The following is an 18,142-nucleotide window of genomic DNA, read 5'->3' as shown; positions in this document are numbered from 1 at the left end:
ATGTTATAAAATATTCAATAGAACGATGGCGTTCAGGTGAAGGAGGAGGAAGAGTAGGGGTGAGGGGTTTTTAACATGTTTTTAACATGTGTAATGTCTTGATCTTGTGATTTAGCAGTGGAATTGCAAGAATTCCGTTTGGAAGTAGAGCGTGATTTGTGGGTTGAGGAAGCTGATTTTAATGAGTGACTGATGGTGGTCTGGGTTTTCCAGCGGTAGAGGTAGTGGAAGTGGTGTTTGAGGAGGAGGAACAAGTAGATGGAATATGAGTAGGCACAGATTGTGCTGTGTCAGACATAGTAGTTTGTGTACTATCAGGATCAAGAACATTGTTGTCAGGTATAGCAGCTGGAAGACAGAAATCAAAAGAAGATTATTAACTGAGAGAAGGCAGTTGAGGAGAGCAGGAAAGTCGGAGCGAGAATCCTTAGATGAGTGACCAACAGCACTTTTGACTTAGGCAGTGTTGGAGATAACATGAGAATTTAAGTTCTTATTTAGGGCAGCTGCATAGGTAGGGAAAGAAGTGGTTGAGGAAGGTGTGGTGAAGATGGAAGAAGTAAAGTGAGGAGCAGGTACACTACAAAACATGCACCACCCTGAACTTACGCTTGACGCCTCACGCAGCAACTAAGTTTATGACCACCTCCACCTGTGCTGTTGTCACAGCGACCTCCTCGCCATGGTTCTTCTTTTAAAATACTTCAAGTCGGATAAAGACACTATTCAAACTGTCTCCATGTTTTTCAACATCACCCAGACTCGCATGATCACAGTCCAGCAATGGTTTTAAGTTCACTCTTAATCCTGCGTGTTACGACATATACACCAGTAAAGATGTTCGTGAGAAACTCTGCCAGGCAGGTTTTGACATCAATTGGGCTCTTGATAATAAGGCGAAGAGTACATTTATGGCAAAATATGTCGACTCCTCTCTCCTTGACCGGGACAAAGCTAATCTGACGACTGAAATCTCGACCCAGAACAATGTCACTGTTAAACTCTACCGCCCTTCCTCTTCTAACATTTTTAAAATACGATGCTCTACTCCTACTGAGTTTAAATATGGTATTCGTGCCAACTATTTCGTCATACCTTCTACATCCTTGTTTCTTCCTAACTATATATCCCTGTACTGGAATGCTTCAAGTCTTTCAGTTTTGGCTACTTGAAGGACTCTTGTGTCAAACAACAGTTTTGTTCCAGGTGTTCCCTTAAGGATAGTAGGGTAGTTTACCTTAAAAGCCTTCGTGCAATAAACGGCGGTTGGCACAATTCTTTCTAGGACAGTGGAGTGCTTTGATGATGCATCATCTGAAGGTAAGTGGTTTTGGACTGTAGCAGTATATGAAGGAGAAACAGTAAAGGAGGAAGAAGAGGGGAGAGTAGTGGAAGGAGTAGTGAATGTGGTAGAGGTGGAGTGTGGGGTCTGAGGCTGTATATATTGGCTTGCAACAGGATTTGGGAGATTGATGGGGGGGGGGGGGTTACCCTTGCGTGTAGAGCACTGAGAGAAGGTGGCTGAGTGAGGTTGAGTGCAGTGATACACTTGGCAAGGTTGGAGAATTTCTTCCACGTGTATCCTTAATCAACTTCTTCAAGCTAACAATCTTGACCTTGTCACTTTTCCTAATCGTTTCTCTCATCCCACTGATGGAAACCTTGCCTCTGACACTGAAACCTCACCTCCTCCAGTGCCTTCCCTGATCAACCTATGCCAACTCCTTCTCCTCCACATTTTACTCCCTCCTCCACATTCCCCATCCCTTCCACTAGCTCTACTACTGGGCTCACCTTCTTCTCTTCTATTAAACCCACCTCCTCGATCTCATACGTCTCACTCTACATCCAAGAGAAAAAATTGCAATTCCTCTCCTACAACAGAACAACACTTGAGCAACGTTATCATCCAGGTGATACCCTCCCCCCACCACCACTCCTCCTCCCTCACAGAAAATCTTCTCGCAAAAGAATCACCACAGTCTCGATGGAGTTAATTAGGCCTTAAATAAAAACTTATATGCCACTCAATGCAGCACCTCCCAACATGGCTCTTAAAGTTATACAATTTTATATACTCACCTATAACACGAACAAGTACATACTTGCTGAAGTTGAATCAGAACGCCCAGACGTGCTGTTACTAAACAGCATGTGTGTGTGCTGGATGATCACCGAATCAGACACCTAGGTTACACAGCACGGCAGTCTCCTGCTGTTCCCAGGAATGGCGTAGCCAGTCTGGTAAACATCACTATTAAACACGAATTTCTCTCTTTTCCTTCTCATATTATCACAGCATGGCTGTGAAAATCCACACACAGCACAGCCCAATCATAATCTACACAACATATGCACGTCCTAAAACATAGACCTCGACTATCTTACCATTCTTTTCAATCACATTCATCTTCCAGTCTACTTCCTTGCTGATCTCAACGTGGTAGACATCAGTGGTAGACATCAGTGGTAGACATCAGTGGTAGACATCAGTGGTAGACAACTACTTAATCTTGTCACACAAAAACATATCACACACCTTGGGCCACACTTCCCCACAGTTTTCACAAACTATGGCCAGGGTAAACCTGATACAATCACAAACAGAGCCAGAAATCACCTTCACAATTTCATAACACCCGGCACTATTTCGGGCTCTGATCATATTCCCGTCACCCTCCAAATTTCTTCCAACTCCATATTCATTCCTGTCAACCCAACTCCAGCTTACTCACAGGAAACTGGAATGTGTTCAAACAACACCTTGATAACACTGATCTCACACATCACTACAACAACAGTACTGACAACTGCACCACAGTGTCTGGCGCTTCAGAAGCATCAGTGCTGACAACTGCACCACAGTGTCTGGCGCTTCAGAAGCATCAGTGCTGACAACTGTACCACAATGTCTGGTGCTTCAGAAGCATCAGTGCTGACAACTGCACCACAGTGTCTGGTGCTTCAGAAGCGTCAGTGCTGACAACTGCACCACAGTGTCTGGTGCTTCAGAAGCATCAGTGCTGACAACTGCACCACAGTGTCTGGTGCTTCAGAAGCATCAGTGCTGACAACTGCACCAGAATCAGGCGCTTCAGAAGCATCAGTGCTGACAACTGCACCACAGTGTCTGGTGCTTCAGAAGCATCAGTGCTGACAACTGCACCAGAATCAGGCGCTTCAGAAGCATCAGTGCTGACAACTGCACCAGAGTCAGGTGCTTCAGAAGCATCAGTGCTGACAACTGCACCACAGTGTCTGGTGCTTCAGAAGCATCAGTGCTGACAACTGCACCACAGTGTCTGGTGCTTCAGAAGCATCAGTGCTGACAACTGCACCACAGTGTCTGGTGCTTCAGAAGCATCAGGGCTGACAACTGCACCAGAATCAGGCGCTTCAGAAGCATCAGTGCTGACAACTGCACCACAGTGTCTGGTGCTTCAGAAGCATCAGTGCTGACAACTGCACCAGAATCAGGCGCTTCAGAAGCATCAGTGCTAACAACTGCACCAGAGTCAGGTGCTTCAGAAGCATCAGTGCTGACAACTGCACCACAGTGTCTGGTGCTTCAGAAGCATCAGTGCTGACAACTGCACCACAGTGTCTGGTGCTTCAGAAGCATCAGTGCTGACAACTGTACCACAGTGTCTGGTGCTTCAGAAGCATCAGTGCTGACAACTGTACCACAGTGTCTGGCGCTTCAGAAGCATCAGTGCTGACAACTGCACAACAGTGTCTGGTGCTTCAGAAGTACCAGTGCTGACAACTTCACCACAGTGTCTGGTGCTTCAGAAGCATCAGTGCTGACAACCGCACCACAGTGTCTGGTGCTTCAGAAGCATCAGTGCTGACAACTGCACCAGAGTTAGGCGCTTCAGAAGCATCAGTGCTGACAACTGCACCACAGTGTCTGGTGCTTCAGAAGCATCAGTGCTGACAACTGCACCACAGTGTCTGGTGCTTCAGAAGCATCAGTGCTGACAACTGCACCAGAATCAGGCGCTTCAGAAGCATCAGTGCTGACAACTGCACCACAGTGTCTGGTGCTTCAGAAGCATCAGTGCTGACAACTGCACCAGAATCAGGCGCTTCATAAGCATCAGTGCTGACAACTGCACCAGAGTCAGGTGCTTCAGAAGCATCAGTGCTGACAACTGCACCACAGTGTCTGGTGCTTCAGAAGCATCAGTGCTGACAACTGCACCACAGTGTCTGGTGCTTCAGAAGCATCAGTGCTGACAACTGCACCAGAATCAGGCGCTTCAGAAGCATCAGTGCTGACAACTGCACCACAGTGTCTGGTGCTTCAGAAGCATCAGTGCTGACAACTGCACCAGAATCAGGCGCTTCAGAAGCATCAGTGCTGACAACTGCACAAGAGTCAGGTGCTTCAGAAGCATCAGTGCTGACAACTGCACCACAGTGTCTGGTGCTTCAGAAGCATCAGTGCTGACAACTGCACCACAGTGTCTGGTGCTTCAGAAGCATCAGTGCTGACAATTGTACCACAGTGTCTGGTGCTTCAGAAGCATCAGTGCTGACAACTGTACCACAGTGTCTGGCGCTTCAGAAGCATCAGTGCTGACAACTTCACCACAGTGTCTGGTGCTTCAGAAGTACCAGTGCTGACAACTTCACCACAGTGTCTGGTGCTTCAGAAGCATCAGTGCTGACAACCGCACCACAGTGTCTGGTGCTTCAGAAGCATCAGTGCTGACAACTGCACCACAGTGTCTGGTGCTTCAGAAGTACCAGTGCTGACAACTTCACCACAGTGTCTGGTGCTTCAGAAACATCAGTGCTGACAACTGCACCACAGTGTCTGGTGCTTCAGAAGCATCAGTGCTGACAACTGCACCACAGTGTCTGGTGCTTCAGAAGCATCAGTGCTGACAACTGTACCACAGTGTCTGGTGCTTCAGAAGCGTCAGTGCTGACAACTGCACCACAGTGTCTGGTGCTTCAGAAGCATCAGTGCTGACAACTGCACCACAGTGTCTGGTGCTTCAGAAGCATCAGTGCTGACAACTGCACCACAGTGTCTGGTGCTTCAGAAGCATCAGTGCTGACAACTGCACCACAGTGTCTGGTGCTTCAGAAGCATCAGTGTTGACAACTGCACCAGAATCAGGCGCTTCAGAAGCATCAGTGCTGTCAACTGCACCAGAGTCAGGTGATTCAGAAGCATCAGTGCTGACAACTGCACCACAGTGTCTGGTGCTTCAGAAGCATCAGTGCTGACAACTGCACCAGAGTGTCTGGTGCTTCAGAAGCATCAGTGCTGACAACTGCACCACAGTGTCTGGTGCTTCAGAAGCATCAGTGCTGACAACTGCACCAGAATCAGGCGCTTCAGAAGCATCAGTGCTGACAACTGCACCACAGTGTCTGGTGCTTCAGAAGCATCAGTGCTGACAACTGCACCAGAATCAGGCGCTTCAGAAGCATCAGTGCTGACAACTGCACCAGAGTCAGGTGCTTCAGAAGCATCAGTGCTGACAACTGCACCACAGTGTCTGGTGCTTCAGAAGCAAGCATCAGTGCTGACAACTGCACCACAGTGTCTGGTGCTTCAGAAGCATCAGTGCTGACAACTGTACCACAGTGTCTGGTGCTTCAGAAGCATCAGTGCTGACAACTGTACCACAGTGTCTGGTGCTTCAGAAGTACCAGTGCTGACTTCACCACAGTGTCTGGTGCTTCAGAAGCATCAGTGCTGACAACTGCACCACAGTGTCTGGTGCTTCAGAAGCATCAGTGCTGACAACTGCACCACAGTGTCTGGTGCTTCAGAAGCATCAGTGCTGACAACCGCACCACGGTGTCTGGTGCTTCAGAAGCGTCAGTGCTGACAACTGCACCACAGTGTCTGGTGCTTCAGAAGCATCAGTGCTGACAACTGCACCACAGTGTCTGGTGCTTCAGAAGCATCAGTGCTGACAACTGTACCACAGTGTCTGGTGCTTCAGAAGCGTCAGTGCTGACAACTGCACCACAGTGTCTGGTGCTTCAGAAGCATCAGTGCTGACAACTGCACCACAGTGTCTGGTGCTTCAGAAGCATCAGTGCTGACAACTGCACCACAGTGTCTGGTGCTTCAGAAGCATCAGTGCTGACAACTGCACCAGAATCAGGCGCTTCAGAAGCATCAGTGCTGACAACTGCACCACAGTGTCTGGCGCTTCAGAAGCATCAGTGCTGACAACTGCACCACAGTGTCTGGCGCTTCAGAAGCATCAGTGCTGACAACTGCACCACAGTGTCTGGTGCTTCAGAAGCATCAATGCTGACAACTGCACCACAGTGTCTGGCGCTTCAGAAGCATCAGTGCTGACAACTGCATCACAGTGTCTGGTGCTTCAGAAGCATCAGTGCTGACAACTGCACCACAGTGTCTGGCGCTTCAGAAGCATCAGTGCTGACAACTGTACCACAATGTCTGGTGCTTCAGAAGCATCAGTGCTGACAACTGCACCACAGTGTCTGGTGCTTCAGAAGCATCAGTGCTGACAACCGCACCACAGTGTTTCGGCGCTTCAGAAGCACCAGTGCTGACAACTGCACCAGAGTCAGGCGCTTCAGAAGCATCAGTGGTGACAACTGCACCACAGTGTCTGGCGCTTCAGAAGCATCAGTGCTGACAACTGCACCACAGTGTCTGGTGCTTCAGAAGTACCAGTGCTGACAACTGCACCACAGTGTCTGGTGCTTCAGAAGTACCAGTGCTGACAACTGCACCACAGTGTCTGGTGCTTCAGAAGCATCAGTGCTGACAACTGCACCACAGTGTCTGGCGCTTCAGAAGCATCAGTGCTGACAACCGCACCACAGTGTCTGGCGCTTCAGAAGCATCAGTGCTGACAACTGCACCACAGTGTCTGGTGCTTCAGAAGCATCAGTGCTGACAACTGCACCAGAGTCAGGCGCTTCAGAAGCATCAGTGCTGACAACTGCACCACAGTGTCTGGTGCTTCAGAAGCATCAGTGCTGTCAACTGTACCACAGTGTCTGGTGCTTCAGAAGCGTCAGTGCTGACAACTGCACCACAGTGTCTGGTGCTTCAGAAGCATCAGTGCTGACAACTGCACCACAGTGTCTGGTGCTTCAGAAGCATCAGTGCTGACAACTGCACCACAGTGTCTGGTGCTTCAGAAGCATCAGTGCTGACAACTGCACCACAGTGTCTGGTGCTTCAGAAGCATCAGTGCTGACAACTGCACCACAGTGTCTGGTGCTTCAGAAGCACCAGTGCTGACAACTGCACCACAGTGTCTGGTGCTTCATAAGCATCAGTGCTGACAACTGCACCACAGTGTCTGGTGCTTCAGAAGCATCAGTGCTGACAACTGCACCACAGTGTCTGGCGCTTCAGAAGCATCAGTGCTGACAACTGCACCACAGTGTCTGGCGCTTCAGAAGCATCAGTGCTGACAACTGCACCACAGTGTCTGGTGCTTCAGAAGCATCAGTGCTGACAACTGCACCACAGTGTCTGGTGCTTCAGAAGCACCAGTGCTGACAACTGCACCACAGTGTCTGGTGCTTCAGAAGCATCAGTGCTGACAACTGCACCACAGTGTCTGGCGCTTCAGAAGCATCAGTGCTGACAACTGCACCACAGTGTCTGGCGCTTCAGAAGCACCAGTGCTGACAACTGCACCACAGTGTCTGGTGCTTCAGAAGCATCAGTGCTGACAACTGCACCAGAGTCAGGCGCTTCAGAAGCATCAGTGCTGACAACTGCACCACAGTGTCTGGCGCTTCAGAAGCATCAGTGCTGACAACTGCACCACAGTGTCTGGTGCTTCAGAAGCATCAGTGCTGACAACTGCACCACAGTGTCTGGTGCTTCAGAAGCACCAGTGCTGACAACTGCACCACAGTGTCTGGTGCTTCAGAAGCATCAGTGCTGACAACTGCACCACAGTGTCTGGCGCTTCAGAAGCACCAGTGCTGACAACTGCACCACAGTGTCTGGTGCTTCAGAAGCATCAGTGCTGACAACTGTACCACAGTGTCTGGTGCTTCAGAAGCATCAGTGCTGACAACTGCACCACAGTGTCTGGCGCTTCAGAAGCACCAGTGCTGACAACTGCACCAGAGTCAGGCGCTTCAGAAGCATCAGTGCTGACAACTGCACCACAGTGTCTGGCGCTTCAGAAGCATCAGTGCTGACAACTGTACCACAATGTCTGGTGCGTCAGAAGCATCAGTGCTGACAACTGCACCACAGTGTCTGGCGCTTCAGAAGCATCAGTGCTGACAACTGTACCACAATGTCTGGTGCTTCAGAAGCATCAGTGCTGACAACTGCACCACAGTGTCTGGCGCTTCAGAAGCATCAGTGCTGACAACTGTACCACAATGTCTGGTGCTTCAGAAGCATCAGTGCTGACAACTGCACCACAGTGTCTGGTGCTTCAGAAGCATCAGTGCTGACAACTGCACCACAGTGTCTGGTGCTTCAGAAGCACCAGTGCTGACAACTGCACCACAGTGTCTGGTGCTTCATAAGCATCAGTGCTGACAACTGCACCACAGTGTCTGGTGCTTCAGAAGCATCAGTGCTGACAACTGCACCACAGTGTCTGGTGCTTCAGAAGCATCAGTGCTGACAACTGCACCACAGTGTCTGGTGCTTCAGAAGCATCAGTGCTGACAACTGCACCAGAGTCAGGCGCTTCAGAAGCATCAGTGCTGACAACTGCACCACAATGTCTGGTGCTTCAGAAGTACCAGTGCTGACAACTGCACCACAGTGTCTGGTGCTTCAGAAGCATCAGTGCTGACAACTGCACCACAGTGTCTGGTGCTTCAGAAGCATCAGTGCTGACAACTGCACCAGAGTCAGGCGCTTCAGAAGCATCAGTGCTGACAACTGCATCACAGTGTCTGGTGCTTCAGAAGCATCAGTGCTGACAACTGCACCACAATGTCTGGTGCTTCAGAAGCATCAGTGCTGACAACTGCACCACAATGTCTGGTGCTTCAGAAGCATCAGTGCTGACAACTGCACCACAATGTCTGGTGCTTCAGAAGCATCAGTGCTGACAACTGCACCACAATGTCTGGTGCTTCAGAAGCGTCAGTGCTGACAACTGCACCACAATGTCTGGCGCTTCAGAAGCATCAGTGCTGACAACTGCACCACAATGTCTGGTGCTTCAGAAGCACCAGTGCTGACAACTGCACCACAGTGTCTGGTGCTTCAGAAGCATCAGTGCTGACAACTGTACCACAGTGTCTGGTGCTTCAGAAGCATCAGTGCTGACAACTGCACCACAGTGTCTGGTGCTTCAGAAGCACCAGTGCTGACAACTGCACCAGAGTCAGGCGCTTCAGAAGCATCAGTGCTGGCAACTGCACCACAGTGTCTGGTGCTTCAGAAGCATCAGTGCTGACAATTGCACCACAGTGTCTGGCGCTTCAGAAGCATCAGTGCTGACAACTGCACCACAGTGTCTGGTGCTTCAGAAGTATCAGTGCTGACAACTGCACCACAGTGTCTGGTGCTTCAGAAGCATCAGTGCTGACAACTGCACAACAGTGTCTGGTGCTTCAGAAGCATCAGTGCTGACAACTGTACCACAGTGTCTGGTGCTTCAGAAGCATCAGTGCTGACAACTGCACCACAGTGTCTGGCGCTTCAGAAGTACCAGTGCTGACAACTGCACCACAGTGTCTGGTGCTTCAGAAGCATCAGTGCTGACAACTGCACCACAGTGTCTGGTGCTTCAGAAGCATCAGTGCTGACAACTGCACCACAGTGTCTGGCGCTTCAGAAGCATCAGTGCTGACAACTGCACCACAGTGTCTGGTGCTTCAGAAGCATCAGTGCTGACAACTGCACCACAGTGTCTGGTGCTTCAGAAGCGTCAGTGCTGACAACTGCACCAGAGTCAGGCGCTTCAGAAGCGTCAGTGCTGACAACTGCACCAGAGTTAAGCGCTTCAGAAGCGTCAGTGCTGACAACTGCACCAGAGTCAGGCGCTTCAGAAGCGTCAGTGCTGACAACTGCACCAGAGTCAGGCGCTTCAGAAGCGTCAGTGCTGACAACTGCACCACAGTGTCTGGTGCTTCAGAAGCATCAGTGCTGACAACTGTACCACAGTGTCTGGTGCTTCAGAAGCGTCAGTGCTGACAACTGCACCACAGTGTCTGGTGCTTCAGAAGTATCAGTGCTGACAACTGCACCACAGTGTCTGGTGCTTCAGAAGCATCAGTGCTGACAACTGCACCACAATGTCTGGTGCTTCAGAAGCATCAGTGCTGACAACTGCACCAGAGTTAGGCGCTTCAGAAGCATCAGTGCTGACAACTGCACCACAGTGTCTGGTGCTTCAGAAGCATCAGTGCTGACAACTGCACCACAGTGTCTGGTGCTTCAGAAGCATCAGTGCTGACAACTGCACCACAGTGAGGACGGAGAAACGTGTAGAGCAGAAGACGGAGGAGGAAGGATGGGAGAAGGCGAAGAGATAGGAACATCACAAGTGAAGATTCCAGAAGGGATGGACACAGGATGACAGTGAAAGGCGGTACAGCAAAGATTTGAGGATGTTGAGCAACTCTGGAATAAGAGAGCCGCGGATATATTCCTTTAAGGTTCAGGTGAGACACTGCCATAGAAAACTGATTTCGAGTTTCCGTAGGAAAACCAGACAGTGGCGGGAACATGAAGGGTGAGCCTCTCCACGGTTAAGGCAAGGGGGGAGGACTAGAAGATAAATTATTATGGTCAGCTGTAACAGCCTAGTTGATCAGGCCCTGATCCACCGGAAGGCCGGAGCGTTGATCCCCGGAATACCCTTCAGGTAGACTCCGGGTAGGTAGGGTGCTTTGCTAATGCTATTGTCGGTGAGGTAAGCAGTAGATGTTGTTGGCCAAAGTGTAAAGAAATTTATCGAGGAGTGTTTTTGAAATACAGTTTAGAGAGCGAGAAATATCAGTAACAACAGTGTCAGAATTATGATTATAGGATGACAGCCTTTGGACGAAGGCTTCGAGCCAATCCATCCCACGATATGCAAACGATCCAAAAATTTTCACATTGTCGTCGGAAAAACTGGGAAAATGGTCAAAGTCGAGCTTAGGTCAGAAGTATCAAAAGGGGTAAGAGGAAGTGAAGTCAGGCAATGATGTCCTGCTCAAAAGTAGTACCAAGTCCGAAGGTCCGTGGCCAATCCTGGATCAGTTAGGTGGTATAGGGTCAGGAGGGACCTGGAAGGAGGCAAAACATAGATACGACTGTATATGATTAAGATATTTCTTTTTTCTTTAATTTTAGTAATAAAAAGGTGCAGAGAGGGGGGGAAACAGAGCTCCGAGGACAAACAAAAATAAAAAGAGGATATCCCTCTCTGCATGGTTGTTCATGATTGTAATCACATATAGGAGTATAGGTGGTTCATTACCTTCGTAACTTGCCATGACTGTGACCAGATCTACCTGGAGTTCATTACTTTTGTGACTAGTTCAACGATCATAACTTTAGGGTTCAGTCCCTGGACCCATTATGTACCTCTGTAATCTTTTGACTACCGCCCACAGAATAGGTATGGTGTGCATTATAAAGATATTAAACTAGCTAACTTTCCACATGGCATGTAGTGTTCTTGCTGATGCAAACCACTCCCTACACTCGCCTTTTTACCAGCAAACCAGCACTACAGGATGGCACCGAGCCAGGCTCAGCCGACATTAGAGGCACTTAACATGAAAGCCACCAAGAGAAATAACCCGTTTGCCAGCCACCTCCCAGTACCAATAGCAGCTTCTCAGGATACTCCCAGCACCTAAGGATACATGAGGCCGGAGACCGGGACCTCTCACGGCTGCCACTACCACCACCGAGGTCCTCAACTGAATGAGAAGGAGAACGCTCCCTTTTCCTTCAACCTCAGAGCCGTAATTCGTGAAGGAATATTCCCAAATGGCCAAACGGAGGAACGTATTTAGAGTCGAACCGAGTCGATCCATTCACCAACTCTTGAGTTGGATTACCACCTTCCTTCAGGTCGCCTTCCTCATAGTTACTAATCAAGCTCCTGAATGTAGATGTATCTTTTCTGTATTTTGCAATCAATCAGTTTATAATGAAATCAGATTCTTGAATCTAATTCAAAATCTATGAAAACTATATATCATCTAGAATATAAATTAGATTATACGAAAAACATTTGTTTTGCATAATTTTATTATTTTCTTAGTTATAATTTTGGTATCTTTGTTCTCTTTCAAAATTTGAACAAAGAAATGTTTTAATCATAATACATTAAACTTTAATTTAGATTATATCAAAGCTAACATAATTATACCAATAGTATTGCTTTGAAATTGTTAAAATAATCTCTGTATAGTGGTATATATACCAATGATATGTATTTCAGTGGTATATCAGTTATATCACAGTGGTATATCAGTTATATCACAGTGGTATATCAGTTATATCACAGTGAGTATATCAGGTATATTACAGTGGTATATCAGGTATATCACAGTGAGTATATCAGGTATATCACAGTGGTATATCAGGTATATCACGGTGAATATATCAGGTATATCACAGTGAGTATATCAGGTATATCACAGTGGGTATATCAGGTACATCACAGTGAGTATATCAGGTATATCACAGTGGTATAACAGGTATATCACAGTGAGTATATCAGGTATATCACAGTAGTATATCAGGTATATCACAGTGAATATATCAGGTATATCACATTGAGTATATCAGGTATATCACAGTGGGTATATCAGGTACATCACAGTGTGTATATTAGGTATATCACAGTGGTATATCAGGTATGTTACAGTGGTATATCAGGTATATCACAGTGTGTATATCAGGTATATCATAGAGGGTTCGATAAGTTTGCTTATATTATATTATTAGACTCCAGTACATACATATTTAGTTCCTTCAGGGAAAGCACTAAACACACAGGGGGATGCGACGGGGAAAAGAGAATCAATCAGGTTCAAACCAAGGACTGAAGCGATAAGTCCAGTTCCTTCAAGATAAAACCCCTGGCAGGCAAAGCTCTCGCTTCACACGCTGAGGGTCCGTGGTTCGATTCCCGGCAAGGGTGAAAACACTGGGCATGTTTCCTTAAACCTGTTGTCCCTGTTCACCCATCAGTAAATTTGGTACCTGGGTGTTAGTGGACTGGTGTGGGTCGCATCCTGGGACAAAACTGACCTAATTTGCGGGAAATGCTCAGCATAACAAGCGACTTTCTATATAGTAGTATGTCACTGATGTCAGCTATGGTCTGTATACCTTGTACATGTACTTGTAGTAAATAATGTTATATATCACCGGCATCAAGTTACTTCCCTTGATGATATATAAGAGCATAATACACAACAATTGATGTAGTATTTAAGGCATAAATTCATTTTATACCAGGTAAGACATTTAGTTCAAACCATACCACGGGTGGGGTTTTAACCCGCGATCAGAGTCTCTAAACTCCAGACCGTCGCGTTAGCCACTGGGCCAGCCAGCTAGGTTCAAACCCCACCCGTGGTATGGTTTGTTTACAATCGTGTTATTACGATTTCGTGAGTCATTTACTTCAAGTTTAGTTCCTTTACAGTGATGTCTCTCATGACGAACTTCTGGATCTTGCCAGTCACAGTTTTGGGGAATTCTTCCTTAAACATAATATAGCGAGGCACCTTGTAGTGTGCCATCTGAAATAAATTAAAAAAAATGGTAATAAAACATTGAACATATTTAATGTGAGAACTGAGTGATGTGGATATCTGAAAAATATTTTTTAAAAATATCCAGAAATACAATATAAAGGACTGAATAGCCCATAATATATACAGCATTTCAGGGGAAAAATATTCATAAGTTTTCACATATTTAATGACAGTGAATGTGTCTCCTCTTTCCTTGGGTCATCCTTCCTCGGTGGGAGACGACCAGTATGTTAAAAATATTCAGTATTCACATAATCTATTTTATCTCTTTTAGAGATAATGAAGAAATGTCAATGAATACTTGCCACCACATATTCTGTGATTCAACCAAAAATACCAAACAACGATACCAACGTCTCTCTTACCCTTCAAGGGAGGTGCTGTTGTGGGGTTGTATGACCCACTAGCAGAACCCTAGCTGCAATAGTGTAAATAACAGGAAATGACCCTATATTTGTGATACTTGGTTATAACGAACTGTCAGGGTCACTGCTGACTTGATTCAAGGTTAAGAATTACTCATTCTTGTGTGAATGACCTACAGCCCACTGGTAAACAAAACACTAATAATTTTTTATAATAATTAATTGTATCAGCAGTACTTTCAAAGCATACTATTATTATTACTACTAGGTTTAAAAGAGTTGTAGAGTTTGGGGAGTATTAATCCAAAAGTCTGGAATAAATGTGGTTGTGGATGTTATTTAGTTTACTTGGTGTTGGTGTGATGGCGCTACTGGCCGAGTCTCCGTCATTATCCTGGAAGCCAATGCTGGGAGAAGCAGACTCCTCGGAGCAACATGTGAGTTGTCCAGGAGGTAAGACCTATGTCAGGGATTTGATGTACAGGAAAGTGTGTCTCAGGGTTGATAGTGTATCAAAACGACCAGGAAGGAAATACCACGGAGAAACTGTTCTAAGGTGGTACTTGGTGACTAGGATCCAGGCTCGTGGAGTGGTTCAGAACCCAATACTAAGGGTTCTGAACTACTACGATGCCAGGGCTGGGCCGGAAATGCATCCGCCGGACCAGATTAATTGTCAAATGTACATTCTGTGAACACTTTTCCACTGAATATATATAGATATATAGGTATATTGTATGCAAATGGTTTAACCTCTTGTCTGAACTGAAGGCAGGATAGGTTACAAAGGATGAGTTAACACAAGAAAAGAGGAACACTGCAGCAGGGTGACCGGGGTCCAAGTCTGTTCAACAGCCTCCCACCAGGCATAAGCAGAATTACCAATAGACCCTTGGCTGCCTTCAGGAGAAAGCTGGACATATACTTCAAGTCGGTGCCAGATCAGCCGGGGTGTGGTTCAAATGTTGGAATACAAGCAGCGAGCGGTAACTGCTTGGTTGATCAGGGTACTGGTAAGGGTACTGGCCAATACTAGGCAGGTCCTTCCAACAACCAAACCCACTAAGAAAAAGATTTGCCCAACCCACCTTCAGTTTTACGAAAAGAATAAGTTTTGATAACCCATAATTATAAGGAGGAGTTGAAGCACCTGGTCCATCACCAGGGTATTACTAAAGAGGGTACTGAAGGAGCTGAAGCACCTGGTCCATCACCAGGGTACTATTAAGGAGGGTACTGAAGGAGCTGAAGCACCTGGTCCATCACCAGGGTACTATTAAGGAGGGTACTGAAGGAGCTGAAGCACCTGGTCCATCACCAGGGTATTACTAAAGAGGGTACTGAAGGAGCTGAAGCACCTGGTCCATCACCAGGGTACTATTAAAGAGGGTACTGAAGGAGCTGAAGCACCTGGTCCATCACCAGGGTACTATTAAGGAGGGTACTGAAGGAGCTGAAGCACCTGGTCCACCACCAGGGTACTATTAAGGAGGGTACTGAAGGAGCTGAAGCACCTGGTCCATCACCAGGGTACTATTAAGGAGGGTACTGAAGGAGCTGAAGCACCTGGTCCATCACCAGGGTACTATTAAGGAGGGTACTGAAGGAGCTGAAGCACCTGGTCCACCACCAGGGCACTATTAAGGAGGGTACTGAAGGAGTTGAAGCACCTGGTCCATCACCAGGGTACTATTAAGGAGGGTACTGAAGGAGCTGAAGCACCTGGTCCACCACCAGGGTACTATTAAGGAGGGTACTGAAGGAGCTGAAGCACCTGGTCCATCACCAGGGTACTATTAAGGAGGGTACTGAAGGAGCTGAAGCACCTGGTCCACCACCAGGGTACTATTAAGGAGGGTACTGAAGGAGCTGATGCACCTGGTCCACCACCAGGGTTCTATTAAGGAGGGTACTGAAGGAGGTGAAGCACCTGGTCCACAACCAGGGTACTATAAAGGAGGGTACTGAAGGAGCTGATGCACCTGGTCCACCACCAGGGTACTATTAAGGAGGGTACTGAAGGAGGTGAAGCACCTGGTCCACAACCAGGGTACTATTAAGGAGGGTACTGAAGGAGGTGAAGCACCTGGTCCACAACCAGGGTACTATTAAGGAGGGTACTGAAGGAGGTGAAGCACCTGGTCCATCACCAGGGTACTATTAAAGAGGGTACTGAAGGAGCTGAAGCACCTGGTCCATCACCAGGGTACTATTAAGGAGGGTACTGAAGGAGCTGAAGCACCTGGTCCATCACCAGGGTACTATTAAGGAGGGTACTGAAGGAGGTGAAGCACCTGGTCCATCACCAGGGTACTATTAAGGAGGGTACTGAAGGAGGTGAAGCACCTGGTCCATCACCAGGGTACTATTAAGGAGGGTACTGAAGGAGGTGAAGCACCTGGTCCACCACCAGGGTACTATTAAAGAGGGTACTGAAGGAGCTGAAGCACCTGGTCCATCACCAGGGTACTATTAAGGAGGGTACTGAAGGAGGTGAAGCACCTGGTTAACCACCAGGGTACTATTAAGGAGGGTACTGAAGGAGGTGAAGCACCTGGTCCATCACCAGGGTACTATTAAGGAGGGTACTGAAGGAGGTGAAGCACCTGGTCCACCACCAGGGTACTATTAAAGAGGGTACTGAAGGAGGTGAAGCACCTGGTCCATCACCAGGGTACTATTAAAGAGGGTACTGAAGGAGCTGAAGCACCTGGTCCACCACCAGGGTACTATTAAAGAGGGTACTGAAGGAGCTGAAGCACCTGGTCCACCACCAGGGTACTATTAAGGAGGGTACTGAAGGAGGTGAAGCACCTGGTCCATCACCAGGGTACTATTAAAGAGGGTACTGAAGGAGCTGAAGCACCTGGTCCATCACCAGGGTACTATTAAGGAGGGTACTGAAGGAGCTGAAGCACCTGGTCCATCACCAGGGTACTATTAAGGAGGGTACTGAAGGAGCTGAAGCACCTGGTCCACAACCAGGGTACTATTAAGGAGGGTACTGAAGGAGCTGAAGCACCTGGTCCACAACCAGGGTACTATTAAGGAGGGTACTGAAGGAGCTGAAGCACCTGGTCCATCACCAGGGTACTATTAAGGAGGGTACTGAAGGAGCTGAAGCACCTGGTCCACCACCAGGGTACTATTAAGGAGGGTACTGAAGGAGCTGAAGCACCTGGTCCATCACCAGGGTACTATCGAGTTAGACTTCTAGAACGTTTTTGGGTGTTAGTGAGCTATCCCAGACCAGAACATATAGTGAGAGGGACGTTAAACCAACGTAACAAGTGCCTTGATGATGATGGAGGGCTCTTGATTAAAAAATATGAAGCTGCGTTCCCCCTTCTTGTATCAAACACCATTACCACTCATTCCCCATGTGCTGTGTGACCCGAACGATTTTATAGCTTCCCCATTAATATAATAATACACCCACCTTTCCTTTACACCACCGCTTGAGAGTAGTGGCGTTTAGTTCATCATCATCAGCTTTTCGGATCCAAACAGCCACTTCTTCACCCATTCTGTCATCCGGAACACCAAACACCTGGATCATCAATACATTACTGTTTTAATTTATTCTCAAGAGATAAACTAATTGATGAACAGGTACACCAGAGCACAAAGAAAAACAGATGACAAAGGACTTGGAAGTTTACATCGAGGCTTTCTGTGAGAACTATGTACTTCTGTCTAGATTAAGAACTGTAGAGTATTATTTTAGGTGTACAAATTAGGGATAGGAAAGCAGAAGGCTTTTTCACTGCCCTACACTCACTCGGCTACTGCCAGCACGAAAACAAGTAAGCGTGATATGATAAAATATCAAATACGTATAAAAAAAATCCTATTAGAGGAGAAGTATACAAACCTGAGCTTCAATAATACTTGGGTGTCTTAAGAGGCAGTTCTCCACTTCTGCTGGGTAGATATTCTCACCGCCGCGGATAATCATGTCCTTGATACGGCCAATAATCTTACCGTATCCATCTGGCTGCAGGATGGCCAGATCACTGTCAACAAATAACCAGCCTTATAACTTATTATAAAAACTCAAA

The 18,142-nt window shown here is 47.3% G+C and overlaps 1 protein-coding gene across 1 annotated transcript in view; it reads right to left on the bottom strand.

The window, feature by feature from the left end:
• Positions 1–13,466: 13,466 nt before the first annotated feature.
• The window catches only part of LOC128704826 (medium-chain acyl-CoA ligase ACSF2, mitochondrial), a 92,252-nt gene continuing 87,576 nt past the window's right edge, over positions 13,467–18,142 (bottom strand). The window contains exons 11-13 of the mRNA XM_070080540.1: positions 17,956–18,097; positions 17,521–17,631; positions 13,467–13,701 (exon numbers count right to left, since the gene is read on the bottom strand). Coding sequence (XP_069936641.1) covers positions 13,579–13,701; positions 17,521–17,631; positions 17,956–18,097 — 376 coding nt within the window. The 3' untranslated portion in view covers positions 13,467–13,578. The remainder of the gene's footprint in view (positions 13,702–17,520; positions 17,632–17,955; positions 18,098–18,142) is intronic.

Source organism: Cherax quadricarinatus, unplaced genomic scaffold (assembly GCF_038502225.1).
Source record: "Cherax quadricarinatus isolate ZL_2023a unplaced genomic scaffold, ASM3850222v1 Contig581, whole genome shotgun sequence".
Classification (NCBI taxonomy): domain Eukaryota; kingdom Metazoa; phylum Arthropoda; class Malacostraca; order Decapoda; family Parastacidae; genus Cherax; species Cherax quadricarinatus.
Note: the sequence above shows the minus strand (reverse complement) of the source record. Positions and strands in the feature narration are given on the sequence as shown.